The following is a 16871-nucleotide window of genomic DNA, read 5'->3' as shown; positions in this document are numbered from 1 at the left end:
CTTGGAATATACAAGTAGTTTTTGATGCAGTGGTTTTCCACCCAGATATTTTAAATTAATTGAATTTGTTTTCTTCCTTAAAAATGAAAATATATAGTTTTGAAATATTCAGATAGTTTCTGGTACAGTAAAAATGAAAGAGTCTAGGAATCATAACTGGTGTTAGTAAGTCTGGAATTCAATGTGTTAAGTAACACACAATTTTATTCCTGAAACTCAAGGAACTAGGGGATGTAGCTCAGTGATAAAGTACTCCATAACATACAGAAAGCCTGGGGTCCATTTCCAGAGCCATAAAGCATCTCTAGCTTAGTTTTTCCTACAGTATTCTTTTAACACTAATCATCTTTAATGCCTGATGGGTGGGTTTTTTTCCTTTCATATGCTAAGCAAGAAAGCTATCTTTGATGGAAGCCAGCTAGGTGTTCCCTAATTCAAGTTCCAAGGCCCTTTATTGATGGAGATAGCATCAAATCTTATAGGTCAAGGGATCAGTTAATCCCCAAGATTGCCTACCCCCACAGGCCCCTGTCACAGTTGTTTTTAACCTGTGTTTCTGACTGGTTTCTCTAAATTAGTCCCACAACTGTTTTCAGGGTCAGTTAATTTGCTCAAGAGACTCACAGAACTCAGGAAAACATATTTACCAGTTTATTATAGAGGATATTACAAAGGATACAGATGAAAAGAGACACAGGACAAGATCTGGAGGAAAGAGCATAGAGCCCTCTGAGAACTTCCCCATGTCCAGCTGTAATAGCTTGAGTCCTTTTGTGACTCCAAAGAGACTTTATTGCATACCAGATGTTAGCAAGACGGGTAGTAAAACCTGGCAAGGTTTGTCTGTGCACATTCCTTCCCCTAGATATGTGCCAAGACTTCTTCTGAAGTGCCTTATTGTCTACCAGACAAGGAAGGCCAGAGAAAGGTGGGGAAGATTCATGTTTCCGTGACCAGCCACAAGAATGGCACGTCTTAGTTTCTGTCACCTGCCTTAGAGATGCAGGTTCTGAGTGAGAGACCTTACAAAGTAACTAAAATGGATACACCATAATAAAAGTTGGTAGTATTATGCTTAGGAGGATTTTTAAGTAAAAATACTCCGAATTTTTTCCATGAATGTTTATCTTATCATAATTTTCTTTTCTATTTTCTTTCTTTTTTTCTACTTCTTTCTTTTTCTTTTCTTTTCTTCCTATCTTCCTTTCTTTCTTTCTTTTTTTTTTCCAAGACAAGCTTTCTCTGTGAAGCTCTGGCTGTCCTGGATCGAAGCAGAGTGGCTTCCAACTCACAGAGATCCACCTGCCTCTGCCTCCCAAGTGCTGGGATTAAAGGCGTGCGCCACCACTGTGGGCTTATCATAATTTTCTTACCTATTTTTCTGCTGGTGAACATCTAAGTTGTAATAAACCTCTTCTATACCTATAATTTTTTTTATACCTATAATTTTAACTATTTGGATAATGTAGGATAAATAAAAATATTATCATTTTATATTCTAATGGATATTTTGGGACTCTTAAAATGTAGTCAACATTGTGACTTTTATAGGAAATAAACCTAGTTCCAAACTTTCAAAAGACATCATTAATGTTTACCATTTTTCCTAATAAAAGGTTTCTAGTCACATGAAAACCTTGAAAATGACACTTTGAAATATTTTATTCTTACAGTGATGGAATGGGGGGAAGATATTAAAGCAATCTCTAATGATGAAGCAGTGATGTTGGTGAACCACCAGGCAACTGGAGATGTGTGTACATTGATGATGTGCCTACAGGACAAAGGACCGGTAAGCATCTCTGGTGCCTCAGGCAGATAGCCTGCAGGAATGAACTTAGAAGCATTGATTCAAGTGTCTCATTGTTTAAAACAAAAAATGTAGATTTAATATGAAAAAATATAGTTTTCAGTCACCCCAGGAAGGGAATTTAAAGACTTTAAAAGATTTTTAAAAATAATTAGGATAGCCGGGCAGTGGTGGCGCATGCCTTTAATCCCAGCACTCGGGAGGCAGAGACAGGCGGATCTCTGTGAGTTCGAGGCCAGCCTGGGCTACCAAGTGAGTTCCAGGAAAGGTGCAAAGCTACACAGAGAAACCCTGTCTCAAAAAAAAAAAAAAAAAAAAAAAAAAAAAAAAAAAAAAATTAGGATAGTATCTATAAACCAGTGTTTGAACTATTTATTTCATATTACTTATATTAATAATTAAAAATAATAAACAAATCAAGTACATTTAAAATATGTTTGGCCTTTATCATTAAAAGAATTATTACCTGAGATGTTAAAGAAGTTATGTTTCTAGAAAACTAAATTAATAGTGTATAAATTATTGGAGTTTGTATTTGACCCTAAACTAAGTAAGCCAAATAATAGATGTTCGTTGATTGCTTAATAGTCATGATGAGTGACTATAAAAAGTAAAGACTCGACAGTTGTGGTGGCACACGCCTTTAGTCCCCCAGCACTAGGGAGGCAGAGGCAGGTGGATCTCTGTGATGAGTTTGAGGCCAGTGTGGTCTACAAAGCGAGTTCCAGGGCAGCCAGGTCTATGTAGAGAGATGCTGTCTCAAAAAACAAAACAAAACAACAAAGAAGTAAAGACTCCATCTCTCTCTCCAGAAGCCAGCAGTCCATTCCCAGGTGAGAGATGAGATCATAACAATGTGTAATTGCAGAATGAAAGCCTGTGTTTGAGGGTGAGCTCACCATGTGCCTGGTGGACACAGGACACTGCAGAGAAGAGAGCACATATTCTTGGCCTTCAGGGTTAGGTAGAATTTAGTTAGGCCGCCTCTAGTGAAATGGTTTTGGCAAAACCTGAGGTAAGAATCAGCATAAGGGGTTGGGGATTTAACTCAGTGGTAGAGCGCTTGCTAGGCCCTGGGTTCGGTCCTCAGCTCTGGGGAAAAAAAAGAATCAGCATAAGGTTTAAAGAGTTTTGAATCACCAGATAAAGTCAGAAAATGAGGTGAAATTAAAAGAAAGTATGTTTAGTTATTGCATAATCTGTTTTTCTTATCTGAAAAGCAGGGGTGTAACCTTGCTGGAATGTGAAATAAATTTAATCCTTCCTTATAATCAGAACCTCAAATTTTTAAAGAAAAACTGCTCCTGAGTAGATGCATTTTTTCCTACAATAAAATGTATTGTTGGTCCCTTAAATTCATAATGTAAAATTGTGGGTGGGGGGGAACCCTATTTAAAGGCAAATATCCAATTAGCCAACATTTTTCAGTCTCACTGATGATGGTAATTACATTTATAACAATTATTTTGAAAGCTTATAATGTGCTTAAGTGATCATAAGTCTCAAAGAGTGACTCAAATGATCAGTATAAAATATGCCTGTGTTCTAATGCCAGTTTGTTGAGAATGATAACTGAATATTAACTTAATGTTAGGTAGTCATGTGGACCAAAGAAAGGTTGGTTTGTTTGCTTTTGTAAGATATGAATTAATTTGTTTAGATTTAATTGCCTGTCCTGAGTAATTTTTTACATTTGTTTTATTTGTACATTTATGTGTTTGTGTGAATGTATGTCACATGTGTAGGGTGTCTGTGGATGCCAGAAGAGGGTGTTTGATCCTCTGAAGCTAGAGTGACTGATAGCCATGAGTCATCTGATGAGGGTGCTGGGAATCCAATAGGGTGCTCTACAAGAGCAGCAAGTACTCTTAACCACTGAGCTATCTCTCTAGCGTGCCCTGAGTAATTTTGTATAATTCTCTGATATTATCAAATAATTTGAATTCTAGACACATTTTAAAACTAATTTCATAAGATATCATTTTTCTACTCTTATAGTTTTTATTTCCTCTTGCTTTATAAGCATGAGTCAATATTAGTTTATATTGTCAAGAAATATTTGATTGATTACTTCATATTCATCAAAGGTAGAAGGCTCTTGTCAAATTGTACACCAGTTTAAAAATACCTCTTTGGGGCTGATGAGATGGTTCAGTGAGTAAAGACATTTGCTGCAGACCTGAAATCTTGGTAGGGTTCTATTGCTGTGAAGAGACACCATGACCATGGCAAGTTTTAAAAGGGAAAATATTTAATAGGGGCTGGCTTATAGTTTAGAGGTGGCATGCTGGTACACATAGTGCTGGAGAAGGAGCTGAGAGCTCTGTATTTTGATCTACGGGCAGCAAAAGCAACTCTATGTCACACTGAGTGTAGCTTGAGCATAGGAGACCTCAAAGCCCACCCCCACAGTGACACACTTCCTCCAACAAGGCCACACCTACTCCAACAAGGCCACACCTCCTAATAGTGCCACTCCCTTTAGGCGGGCCATTTTCTTTCAGACCACCTGATGACCTGAGTTCAATCCCCAGAACCCACATGACAGAAGGAGAGAACTGAAACCTAAAAATTGTCTTCTGACCTCCACATGTGTGTATGCACGTGCGTACGCCACACACACACACAGAGCAGGAGAGAGAGACAGAGAGACAGACAGAGAGAGACAGAGAGAGAGACAGAGAGACAGACAGACAGACAGACAGAAGAGGTTGATATGAACTATCTTCTTCATTTACCCTCCACTTTACTTTGTGAGACAGGGTCTCTCACTGAACCTGGAGTTCACAGATTTGACCAGCCCAGCCCCAGGGATCCTCTTATCTGCACAAACACCCTCCACACTTGACTTTTACATAAGTGCTTAAGAACCAAAAGTCTTCATGCTTGCATGTTGTCTTAGTCATGTTCTATTGCTGTAAAGAGACACCACAACCAAGGCAACTTTTATAAGAGATAGCATTTAACTGGGGACTTGCTTACACTTTCAGAGGCTTGGTCCATTATCATCATTGGGGTGGAGCATGGTGGCATGCAGGCAGGTGCTGTAGCTGTAGCTGAGAGTTGTATCCTGAACCATAAGCAGAGAGAGACTAGGCCTGGCATGGGTTTTTGAAACCTCAAAGCCCACCCCTAGTGACATACTCTCTCCAACAAGGCCACACCTCTTAATTCTTCTAATCCTTTCAAACAGTTCCACTCCTTGATGACTAAGCATTCAAATATATGAGCCTATGGGGGCCGTTCTTATTCAGACCACCACACATGGCAGGTACTTTATGAACTGAGCCGTCTCCTCAGTCCCTATGCTTTGTGTGTGTGTGTGTGTGTGTGTGTGTGTGTGTGTGTGTGTGTTGTGTGTGTGTATATATATATGCTTTTTACTTTTTTAAGCAAATCAGTCTAGTAAAAGTGATAATTATTTCACTGAAAAATTAAGGCAGGAGCTATAATGTTTTCTTTGGACCTTTATATTGCCTTGTTTTGTTTTTTGAGACAGAGTTTCTCTGTGTAACAGCCCTGAACTCACAGAAATCCATCTGCCTCTACCTCCCGAGTGCTGGGATTAAAGGCCACTGCCGCCTAGCTTTAATTTCATTTTTTATGTATACTTATGACTTAGTGTTCTAACACTAGGAATCAAGATCTATAATTTTTCATGTAAACTATTAGTAACTGTGCTGAATTTGTAGAAATAGCATTAGATTTAAAATATTTGCAGCAGTAAATGAACTCAGCAGGCTGGATTTATACATGCATATGTGTATATATGTAACAGTAATTAAAGAGATCATGAACTTGAGAGGGAATAGGGAAGAGTTAGAAGGGTAGAAAATGCAGACTTCACAAGAAATTGTCAAAAGAATAAAAAATATATTTAATCATTAATTTAAAATATGCTTGGATGATTATATTGAAAATATGGAGACTTGGCTAGATTGTAGCGAATTTCTTTGTTCTTTTCTTTTCTTTTCTTTTCTTTTTTTGAGACAGGGTTTCTCTGTGTAGCTTTGCGCCTTTCCTGGAACTCACTCCGTAGCCCAGGCTGGCCTCGAACTTACTGCCTGGCTCTGCCTCCCGAGTGCTGGGATTAAAGGCGTGTGCCACCACCACCCGGCTGTAGCAAATTTCTTATCTCCAACACTGAATTAACCATATCTTGCATTAAAATATTTCAGGTTGTTGCTCAGATGATGTGGCTGATGGATCATATTTTCAAGTACACAAACTTTGGAATTGTTTCTCTGATTCATGGGGACTTCTTTATAAGACAGGTGAGTGATGAACCTTGCTCTTTCAGTGTTCAGTCGTTGAAACTGAGTGTCAGTTATGACAAAGCAACATAACAAATTAGTTGGGTTAAGTGGATCCTGTTCTCAGGTCCTGGGGGCTCTTCCTCTGAGTCTTCATTCTGTAAACATTTATTTCAGTTTCACTTTAGATATGCATGATCAAGCACCTGCCACTCCCCTGCTTTTCAGATTATTAGCTAGTTTTTCCACATGAAAACAATAGATAGTCCCCCTCAAATAGCCATGGGGGTTAAGTGAAGTTAAACATGTAAAGCATTCAAAACAGTGCCTACCACTTTCACCAGCATTTTCCATGAACAACTGTCATTATCTAACTTCTACTATTACTGTTACTTGTGATAGATATCCTGTGTAGGCAGAAGTTTCTGTGTCTGGCCAGCAATTTCCAAATACCCTGCAGCCATTTCCCAAATAATTGACTCAGAGACTTAATATTACTTATAAATACTCAGCCATTAGCTCAGGCTTATTACTGACTTAAATTAACCCATAATTCTTATCTATGTTTAGCCATGAGTGGCTTGGTACCTTTTCTCAGTCCAGCATTCTCATCCTGCTTCCTCTGCATATGGCTGGCAACTCCTGACTCCACCCTTCCTCTTCCCAGCATTCTTCTTTTTTTTTTTTTTTTTTTTGGTTTTTTGTTTGTTTGTTTGTTTGTTTGTTTGTTTTGTTTTTGGTTTTTTGAGACAGGGTTTCTCTGTGTAGCTTTGTGCCTTTCCTGGATCTCACACTGTAGTCCAGGCTGGTCTTGAACTCACAGAGATCCGCCTGGCTCTGCCTCCTGAGTGCTGGGATTAAAGGTGTGCGCCACCACTGCCTGGCCCCAGCATTCTTAGTTTGGTCACCCCGCCTATACTTCCTGCCTGGCAACTGGCCAATCAGCATTTTATTAAACCAATTCCAGTGACAAATCTTTACAGTGTTCAAGAGAATTATTCCGCAGCAACCCTATTGTGTGGTACCTGAGATATCTGAACTATCAGTAGGGAGATTTTTTTTTTTTCTTTTTTGGTTTTTCAATACTGGGTTTCTCTGTGTAACAGCTCTGGCTGTCCTGGAACTCACTCTAGACCTGACCTGCCTCTGCCTCCTGAGTGCTAGGATTAAAGGCATGTGCCACCACTGCTTGGCTGGAGATTATTAATAAGTAAATATAATAATAGTAGTAGTAGTAGGAAATGTTAAGGGAATTCATAGTAAGACAAGTGAGTCCATCAGATTTCTGTAAATCCAGAAAATGTTTAGAGGAGAATTTACTATTTGGCATATGTATCGAATGAATGGAGGTGAAGTGGGAAGGGTTGTGAGCTCAAGGAATAGTTTGTTGTAGGCCAGAGAGTTCTAACCTCTTTCCCAGGCAGCATGCTGTGTGTGCATTGCAGTGTTCTCCTCCTCCACACTAGCATCGCACACTCATTTCTTCCAAAGCAGGGAAATAGCATATGGAAGTGTGTCTATGGATAGCAAGGTCATGGTTCCTTGGTGTTTGTGTACTTAAAAACTTTACTTTTGATTATATGGTCCTGTGCACATAAGTACTTAATGAATACCTGATAGATAAAATAAATGCTGTTCTGAGGAACCAGAAATTAAGACATGAGCCAGAAGTAAGTAGAAAGCACAGAAGCAAGCAACAGAGAGCTCAGCAGCCTATGGAGGGTCCGGTGGAAATCTAGCCAATCCCCTTACACCATGCAGTCTGAGGAAGTGACTGACTAGAGAGTATGTAACAATTGATGTTAACGGTGAGCCTCAAACATCAAAGTCTGAGGTTGCAGTTTGCTCTGACTGTACAAAAACGAATAAGTATGTCCTCCAAAATCTTTCCATTTAATGGCAAAGTTTTGAATCCATAAGGACTATTTCAGAATAACTGAAAATTAATTTCTAAAAGAGCAACATTTTCCCCTAGGAGGTTAGTAGTAAAAATTCTATAACATGGGAATGAATGGTATAGAAAAGGTGTTAGTGTAGTGAAATGTGTTGGTACATGCCTGTGATCCCAGCACTTAGAGATAGAGGTGGAAGGATAGGGAATTCAAGGCCAGCCTGGGACACATGAAACCCTCCCTCAAAAGAAAGAAAAAAAATTGTTAATTTTCTTTTTGCTTGGGACTTTGCTACTAGGCCACTTTTAACAAAACCTTGTCAGAATGGTAAGTATGTATGTATATGTATATATAAAAGTTTTTAATACATACACAGTATTGAAAATATAAAAGCTATTTTAATTATAATCTTAATTCAATAAGCTAGTTTTAAGAGTCTCTGTTTTTGAATTTGTGGTACATTTACTCTGAAGTATTTACTCGTCACTGTAGGAGCTTTGTATCTATGCCTGCTGGACCACACTGAGGAGGAGGAGCCTTCTGATACTGGTTGGAGGTTGGAGCCTTCCAGCAGATTTGTCTGATTATTGGTTTTCAGCCTCCAGGCCATTCTTTCTCTTCTCTCATTGTCCTGCTGTCTGCTTCCAGGGATTTCCTGCCTCTACCTGTTCCTCATGAGTACACTGTAGCCTACCTAATGTGGTCAGGCTCTCTCTGTTGGCTATTGAAGTAGTTCCCCAGCTTACCTCCAGTGGTCTTTTTTTCAATCACACAAACCAGTAGAACTTGGCTGCTGTATAAATAAGAGTTGGGCTTACTTGTAATATCAGTAAGATGATGACATTTGCTTGCTCAAAACTCCAGTGCTTCTGCATTTAAAGCTTATCACTGTGGTGGTTGGAGAGAAAGTTGAGCAAGTAAGAGAGAGACCTTACTGCTGTTGCAGAGGACCTGGATTGTTTCCCAGAACTCAAGGAGCTCACAACCACCTGTAATTCCAGTTGCTGGAGATCCAACACCCTCCGGCCTCCCTGAGCATTTGTAGGCAAATGGTGTACATGAGCGCGCTCTCTCTCTCTCTCTCTCTCTCTCTCTCTCTCTCTCTCTCTCTCTCTCTCTCTCTCTCTCCACACACACACACACACACACACACTTTTTTTTCAATTAAAAACAAAAAGCAGTAAAACCCACTAACACCATGCATGAGGCCTTCCTGTGTGGTCTCCTCCAAGTTGGCTAGGGCGCTGCTCTTCCTTGTTTGTTTTTAAGGCATGATCTCACTATGTAGTCCTGGTTTGAAACTCACTAGGTAAACCAGGATAGTCTTGAACTCATAGAGATCCATCTGCCTCTGCCTGCCAGTGCTGGGATTAAAGATGTGTGCCCCCACACCAGGCCCCAACATATCAAGTGTGTTCCCACCTTGAGCCTCTGTCTTTTTGTGCTCTTGTCACTTGGAGTATTTTGCCTTTCATCTTTGTGTGGCTTATTCCCTCTTATTACCTGTTAGTTTCTTGTTTACACCAGCTCCCCTTGCTTCTCCTGATCCTTTCTATCCTTCTTATTCTTTTCTTCCTAAAACATTACACTCCACACCCAGTACTTTTCCATGTGATCTCCTATTTACTCTGGTGTTGGGACTGTAGTTGGCAAAAAGTAGACATTTACTATATGGCCTCCAAACTGGTGAGTTGCTTTTTCTCCAGAAAGAAGTTCTGTTTTATAAGTTTGAGTAGTCCCTTCCCCTTTACCACTACAATCAAAAAGAGAAATAACTGGGAGAAACGACTGTTCTATCCTATGGTTGGATTTCAGTTTTGAAGTAGTTGTTTCTATTTAATCTTGAGGTGTTTTAATTTCAACTGTACCTGTCCTTATTATGTGTGTGTATCTTCTAGGGAAGATCCTATCGTGACCAACAGTTACTGGTTCTCAAGAAGCACCTAGAACATAATTATAGGAGCAGAGATCGAAAATGGATTGTTTTGTTTCCTGAAGGGGGCTTTCTCAGGAAGAGGAGAGAAACAAGCCAGGCATTTGCCAAGAAAAATAACTTGCCATTTCTTACACATGTCACTTTGCCAAGGTTTGGGGCAACAAACATTATACTGAATGCACTTGTAGCGCGGCAGGAAAATGGAAGCCCAGCAGGAGGAGACGCTAGAGGGTTAGGTAGGTATCTTAGTGTTTCTTGCCTTGTTTAACTGAAGTGTTTTCTGGAGTTCCAACTATTTTTTTGTTTTTGTGTTGGGTTTTTGTTTGTTTGGTTGGTATTTGAGATAGGGCCTCTTGAGCTATCTTGAAACTATGTAAACCAGGCTGGTCTTAAATACAGAGATCCACCTGCCTCTGCCTTTTGAGTGCTAGGATTAAAATCCTGCACCACCATGCCTGGACCAATTCTTTTTAAATAACTTTTGACAATTAGAATTAACAATCGGGACAGGATGAAGTTATAATCTCTTTATATTTCTCTTTAAAGTAATTGATGCTCACAATAAGGCACTAAAATAATTACAAGTGTGTAGTCAAAAATGCCTTTCCTGCCTACCTGTTGTTACACAGGATGATTTCTACCACTAATGATGCAAGTTACTTTTTAGTTACTAAATTCAGAAGGTTTTGTTTGCTTTTAATAGACAGCAAAGTTAATGTAACTTGTCAGTATTTAGGACCCTGAATATATTAATAAATGATTCAGTCATCCTACTACATAATTATCAAAAGGAAACAATCTAAGTCAGGCGTGTTGGCTCATGCCAGTAGTTCCAGCACTGGTGAGTCTGAGGAGAAGGAGGAAGATTGCCTTGAGTTCGAGGCTAGTCTAAGCTACATAGTAAATTCTAGGTCAGACTAGGTTGCAAAGTGAGACTTTGTGTCAAAAAGAAATAATTATAATCTGAATACAGGTAATGAAAACTTGTTACAGGTTTATTTATAATAAACCAGCCAGAGGGAGAATGGGTAAGCAAATTCCCACGTGTCCATATGACATAGCCACACAAATGGTACATATGGACAGTTTGGGTTGCCTGGCCCAGTACCTATTCTATATTGGGTGTGTGTGGGAGGGACAGCATACAAGTCTTGTGAAAATAATGTGAGCTCCAGACTGAAGGGTCAGACAGCAGGAAATGAGGACAGGATTGTCCCATGAGCTGTAACAAACAGTGTGGCTCATTCTCCAGAGTTTTAAAATAATGAACACATACTGTTTGAATAGCCAAGAAAGAGCAAGCAGCACTCAGTGATGCAGCTCCCTGGGAACAGGCCAGCGAGCTGTGAAATCTCACAGAAACTGTTTTTGCAGTAAGCAAGAGCAGCTTCATCCAAGCCACTTCTACTACAAAAGCTTTCGATAAACAGCTCAAAGAGCCGGGCGGTGGTGGCACATGCCTTTAATCCCAGCACTCGGGAGGCAGAGCCAGGTGGATCTCTGTGAGTTCGAGGCCAGCCTGGGCTACCAAGTGAGTCCCAGGAAAGGCGCAAAGCTACACAGAGAAACCCTGTCTCGAAAAACCAAAAGAAAAAAAAAAACAGTTCAAAGAGACTCACAAGGCCAGTTTCTTTGGTAGCATTTTTTAATTCTTTTCATATTATTTAAATAAATGTTGAACTAATTGGCTCTCAGAAACATTTCAGATTCTGTAGAGAGCAGATGTAGAGATAATGCCCATGAAATTGCACTGTGTTTCTCCTTTCCTTTGCTTTTGTCAACCAGCTACTTGGCAGTCAGCTTTCTTAATCTTTCATCATCTATTAAAAAGGCAGATTGAAGGAGTCTTTTAATAGAAAAGGAAAGTTCAGAGTAGCTTTGCTGCTGGAGAGACAGTGTGGCAATGTCAGGCAGGCCAAAAAAGCTGGGAGCAGAGGTCTCCCGCGGGAGTGGTCCATCGAAAAGACTGCTGTTCGCGCAGTCCACAGGCAGTGACCAGGGGCGGTCTAGATCTCAAAGGAAGGACGCTTGTGTTAACAGCTGCCTGAGAATGAAAAAGGAGACTTTTCTTTCAGATAGCCACAATTTCCATTTATAAGAAAGGAGTTTATTTATCCTTAGTTAGTATATTTAAATTTTAAGTCATCACAATACCTGAAAAGTATTTCACTATTTTCTTGTTTTGTTATTTTCCATGGTTTTCTTTGGTGTTCATATTCATTGGTATTTTATCCTCTGCGAACATAAACCCTACCTTTATTTAATGTATGCACCAGGCACAGGTCAGAATTCTTTTCTGCCTGATTACCTTAAAAGTATCGGGATCTTCTGCTGGTTTATTATATGACAGCTCACCCTGAACTGAACTCTGCTGGGCTTTTTACACTTCCTTTCATCATGAAACTTTCTAAACATTAAGTTCAAAGAATTTATAGTAACTGTCCATGAGCTGCCAACTGTACTCTGAATTTTTACCACATTTGCCCTGCCACATCTCCCTCTGCCCTTCTCTGTCCGTTTGTTGATTTTGTTTGGATTGGTTTTGGCTTTGCTTTGGTTTGATTTGGTTTTTGAGGCAAAGTTATGTAACCCAGCTAGCCTTGAACAGGAGGCTCACCCTCCTGTCCTGGCACAGTCTCCTGTGCTGGGGTTACAGGCATGTGTCACCATGCTCAGAGAAAAATGGTTCATTCTTACAAATTATCCCTCCTTCAGAATGTTGCTCTAAAATCTTAAGGATTTACAGCTGGTTTTAATTTCTAAGAAGGAAAAGTAATATTTACTGACTCGTAATATGATTTAGACTTAGGCTGGAAGATGCTCTAATACTTCACTCATAGAACAGATAATTACACTTTCAAACCCTGAAAGCCAGTGCTCTCTGTGAGAATCCCTCCTTTCTTGCTCAGCTTTGTATTCATTGATGAGAACAAACACAGTGTGTGAAGGACCAGATGAAACAACTTTCCCATTTCCTCTCCCAACTGTGGCTACTGATTGTTCCTTCTGAAGGACTTAGTTTTTACGGAACTCTTGCTAAAATTGAGGAAGCTTTTTTTCCTCAAATAAGAAGACTAACCAATAATAATGTATGTCTAAAATGCTTGATATCATTTCCATTTTTCTGTATTTGTTAATATCCCCTAAGTATTGACATTATAAATCATGACTTTTGTTTACATTTATTGATTTGGTTTTGAAGTCCGCTTTTCATTTTTATGATGTATGCTTTACCTTCTGACCTTTTGTAGACTGTTTTGTGTAGGAGTGATAATATATAAGACCTTGCTAGTGCATAATTTACTTAAGAGTTGAATGAGGTATGTTTAATAAATAATAGTGTTCTATTATTTGTTTTGAAGTAATCTGCTTTATAGTAAGAGCGCCTTAATTGTATACTAAGTGCACTGTAGAACAGCAGGAACAAATCCACCTTTTATCTCAAAGCAAAGGCACATTAGGAAGCTCCAGCTGCTTAGTGAGTTCTGTACTGCAGGTACAGAAAACCTCACCCAACTCAAGTCACTCTTCTTTTATTTTCAGAATGCAAATCAAGAGGCCTCCAATGGATAATAGATACAACCATAGCTTATCCCAAAGCTGAACCAATAGATATTCAGACCTGGATCCTTGGATACAGGAAACCAACAGTCACTCATGTTCATTACAGGTCAGTATTGAAACTCAGTGTGTGTCTAACAGAACTACCTCAGGACACTTTGAGTGTTGTAATATTTAACTTAACCAGACAGTGGAAATATTGACATGGTTCATGGTTTTTTTGTTTTGTTTTGTTTTTTGTTGTTTTTTTTGAGACAGGGTTTCTCTGTGTAATTTTGGTGCCTGTCCTGGATCTCGCTCTGCAGACCAGGCTGGCCTCGAACTCACAGAGATCCACCTGGCTCTGCCTCCTGAGTGCTGGGATTAAAGGTGTACACCACCGCCGCCCAGCATGACATGGTTCATGTTTATAAGAAATGAAAATTCATTTAAAGTAGTTATTTTCACTGATGATAAAGATTTCTAAAACCAGTGTTCCATGGCACTGTGATTATTGAGTTGCCTGACACTCTTGAGTAACAGTGCTATGAAGAATAAGCACCAAGAATAAATGTACTCACAGGGACTGAATAGACATAGATTAATAGAAACAAAAACTTTTCCAAAATCATTAATCTTTGTAGTATTTCTAAATGTTTTTCTTGATAACTTAGGTATATTGCACCTATAATTTTTTGTTTTTAAATTTTTTTGTGTTTGTTTGTTTTTGTTTGTTTTTCCCATGCCTAGCAAGTGTTGTATATTTTATTTAAGTAGTGAATGCCTACTATATACACAGGAAGAGGCTCTGTCAGCCATAGCCTGACTGCACTTCATTGTAGGGTACCTCAAAAGGTACCATTTGAGGATAAAGAATAGCTGTTTTAGTTTAGGTTTTTCATTCATTTGGTTATTTTTTTTTTAATTTAAACAAGGGTGAGATATTTCTGATTAGAATCAAAGTTTCAAAATGCAACGTGTGTGTGTGTGTGTGTGTGTGTGTGTGTGTGTGTGTGTGTGTGTGTGTAATATAACTGATGGAGTTAAATCTCTTTTCTCTTTTATAATGTGAAGAAATTACAAGGGAAACTAAGCCCCAAAAAGGGTAAGGTGTCTGGAAGTTATAAAGTCATATAGTTTTTACCTCTGCCTCTGGAGTGCTGGGATTAAATATATGTGCCACCACACCTGGTAACATGATTAAATTTTAATTGCTGAGTAGAATGTTCACAAGAATAAAAGCAAAAATAACCCCTGCACTTGATATAAATAAAGGTCTGCTTTATTCCAAAATGGGACAATGTGTTAGAGATGATGATCCTTTTGTTCAGAATTAGCTTACATTTTAATTGTTTAAATCTTGAGAAAAACTGAAACTTTAAGCATAATGGCATGAGCAATAGTGAAGGCTGAGGTGTAGCACAAATCCTAATTGGTCTTAATAATAAAAACCTGAAGTCAGATATCAGGGTGAAAGCTGAAAGATCAGAGAAGCAGAGCAGCTGGCCACTAGGGAGACTTCTTACCTCTGGGAATCCTCAGACTGAGAGGGAGCTGAGCTCCTGTCTCCTCCTGTCTTATATTCCTCTCTCCACCTAGCCATATCACTTCCTGTCTCCACCTCCCAAGGGCTGGGATCAAAGGTGTGTGCCACTACTGCCTGGTCTCTATGGCTAACTAGTGGCTTAGCTCCCCACTCTGACCTTCAGGTAAGCTTTATTTGTTAAATTACAAACAAAATATCACCACACTGAGGCATTGCTGGAGAAGGAAGGCAGGCCAGAGGCACTCTCCACCGAGGTCCATCCCTAGCTCCAGGCATTGCTTTCATGCCTGGTTTGATTAGAGCATTGGCTCCTTTGGAGAAGACATTTTATTTGGTAGCTTGACCAAGAATTTAATTTTAGTTTTTGTTGTTGCTGTTTTGAAGGAGAACTCATTTAGAAAGAAATACTTAATACTTTAAAATAAATATGCAGGCAGGGTATGGTGGCACATGCCTTTAATCCCACGGCTTAGGAGGCAGAGGCAAATGAATCAACATAGCAATCTACACAGCCTAGTCTACAGTCTACATTGCAAGTTCCAGATAGTCAGGGTTTCATAGAGAGACCCTGTCTCAAAAAGCCAAAAAAAAAAAAAAAAAAAAAAAGCTCCTGCTAATTAGCAAAAGCATTTAGATGTTAGCATTTGCCTTATTCACTTTAGGTCTTGTTTAGCTAACGAAAAGAAATGATGGCTTTGATCTTAAAACAGAGTATTGTATTTAGTAATTGTATTGCTAAATTACTAAATAATTAATGTATTACTAAATGTAACCAAAAGAGTTTTTAAAAATCAGTGAGGTTAGCCGGGCGGTGGTGGCACACGCCTTTAATCCCAGTACTCAGGAGGCAGAGGCACGTGGATCTCTGTGAGTTCGAGGCCAGCCTGGTCTACAGAGCGAGATCCAGGACAGGCACCAAAACTACACAGGGAAACCCTGTCTTGAAAAAAAAAAAAAAATCAGTGAGGTTATAGGGAAGTTAACACACAAGTCCTTGCATCCAATTTGAAGAGCAATGTGTCATTACTCTTAAAACCTCTAGGTCCAACTGCTTTACTTAGGGTGGCAGATTCCAGACAAAGACAAGGTATTAATTTTGGATGACTGTGTCTGATGGCTGGCATAGCTGCACTAGTACCCCAGTAGTCATCTCTACCACCGAACTGTGGCCTTCCCTAAATACCTACATGTCATCCTCCCTCCTGCTATCAGTGCAGTGCCCACCCTTCCAGTTTCCAGGTAAGAAACCTCAGAGATGCTGGGAAATAGCAAGTGGTAGCCTTTGCCATTCAAGCATTTGGACTAGAGTCGAGACTCCCCAGCACGTGGGCAAAAGCCAGGTGTGGCAGCTCTAATGTAATCCAAGGAGAGGGAGATGGGATCCGCAGTGCAAGCTGGCTGGCCTGATTTATGATATCATTGCACTCTGGGTTCTGGTGAAAGACCCTGCCTCAGTGAACAAGTTGGAGAGTGATTGAGGAAGATCTCTGACATCACCTTTAGGCCTCCACATGCACACACATGCACCCTTACACATACGAGTCCACATATATGCATACACACATACACATGAGGGGGGAACAAAAGAAGTCATCCTTGGCTCCTCTCTTTCACATCTCATATCCATTCAGTCAGGGAATCTTTTTGATTCTAAATTCAAATATGTATCTTGAATCTGGCTATTTCTTTTCACTCTGACACCAGCCACCATCACCTCTAGCCTTTTTCTAGATAACTATTCTTAATGGCTCACCTGGTTTTCACCTTTGCCCTTGTGGTTTAAATGAGAATGCCCCCACCCCACCCCCAGTAGGCTCATATATTTACATGCTTTGGTGGAGGAGGTGTGTCACTGGAGGTACACTAGGCCCAGTGTCTCACTCTGCCTGTGGAT

At 39.7% G+C, this 16871-nt stretch overlaps 1 protein-coding gene across 2 annotated transcripts in view; it reads left to right on the top strand.

Annotated features, from left to right (window-relative positions):
- The window catches only part of Lpgat1 (lysophosphatidylglycerol acyltransferase 1), a 51858-nt gene that overhangs the window by 25389 nt on the left and 9598 nt on the right, over positions 1 to 16871 (top strand). For both annotated transcript variants that reach the window (XM_059281090.1, XM_059281091.1), the window contains exons 3-6: positions 1674 to 1792; positions 5989 to 6084; positions 9854 to 10127; positions 13435 to 13561. In XM_059281090.1, coding sequence (XP_059137073.1) covers positions 1674 to 1792; positions 5989 to 6084; positions 9854 to 10127; positions 13435 to 13561 — 616 coding nt within the window. The remainder of the gene's footprint in view (positions 1 to 1673; positions 1793 to 5988; positions 6085 to 9853; positions 10128 to 13434; positions 13562 to 16871) is intronic.

Source organism: Peromyscus eremicus, chromosome 15 (genome assembly GCF_949786415.1).
Source record: "Peromyscus eremicus chromosome 15, PerEre_H2_v1, whole genome shotgun sequence".
Lineage (NCBI taxonomy): Eukaryota > Metazoa > Chordata > Mammalia > Rodentia > Cricetidae > Peromyscus > Peromyscus eremicus.
Note: the sequence above shows the minus strand (reverse complement) of the source record. Positions and strands in the feature narration are given on the sequence as shown.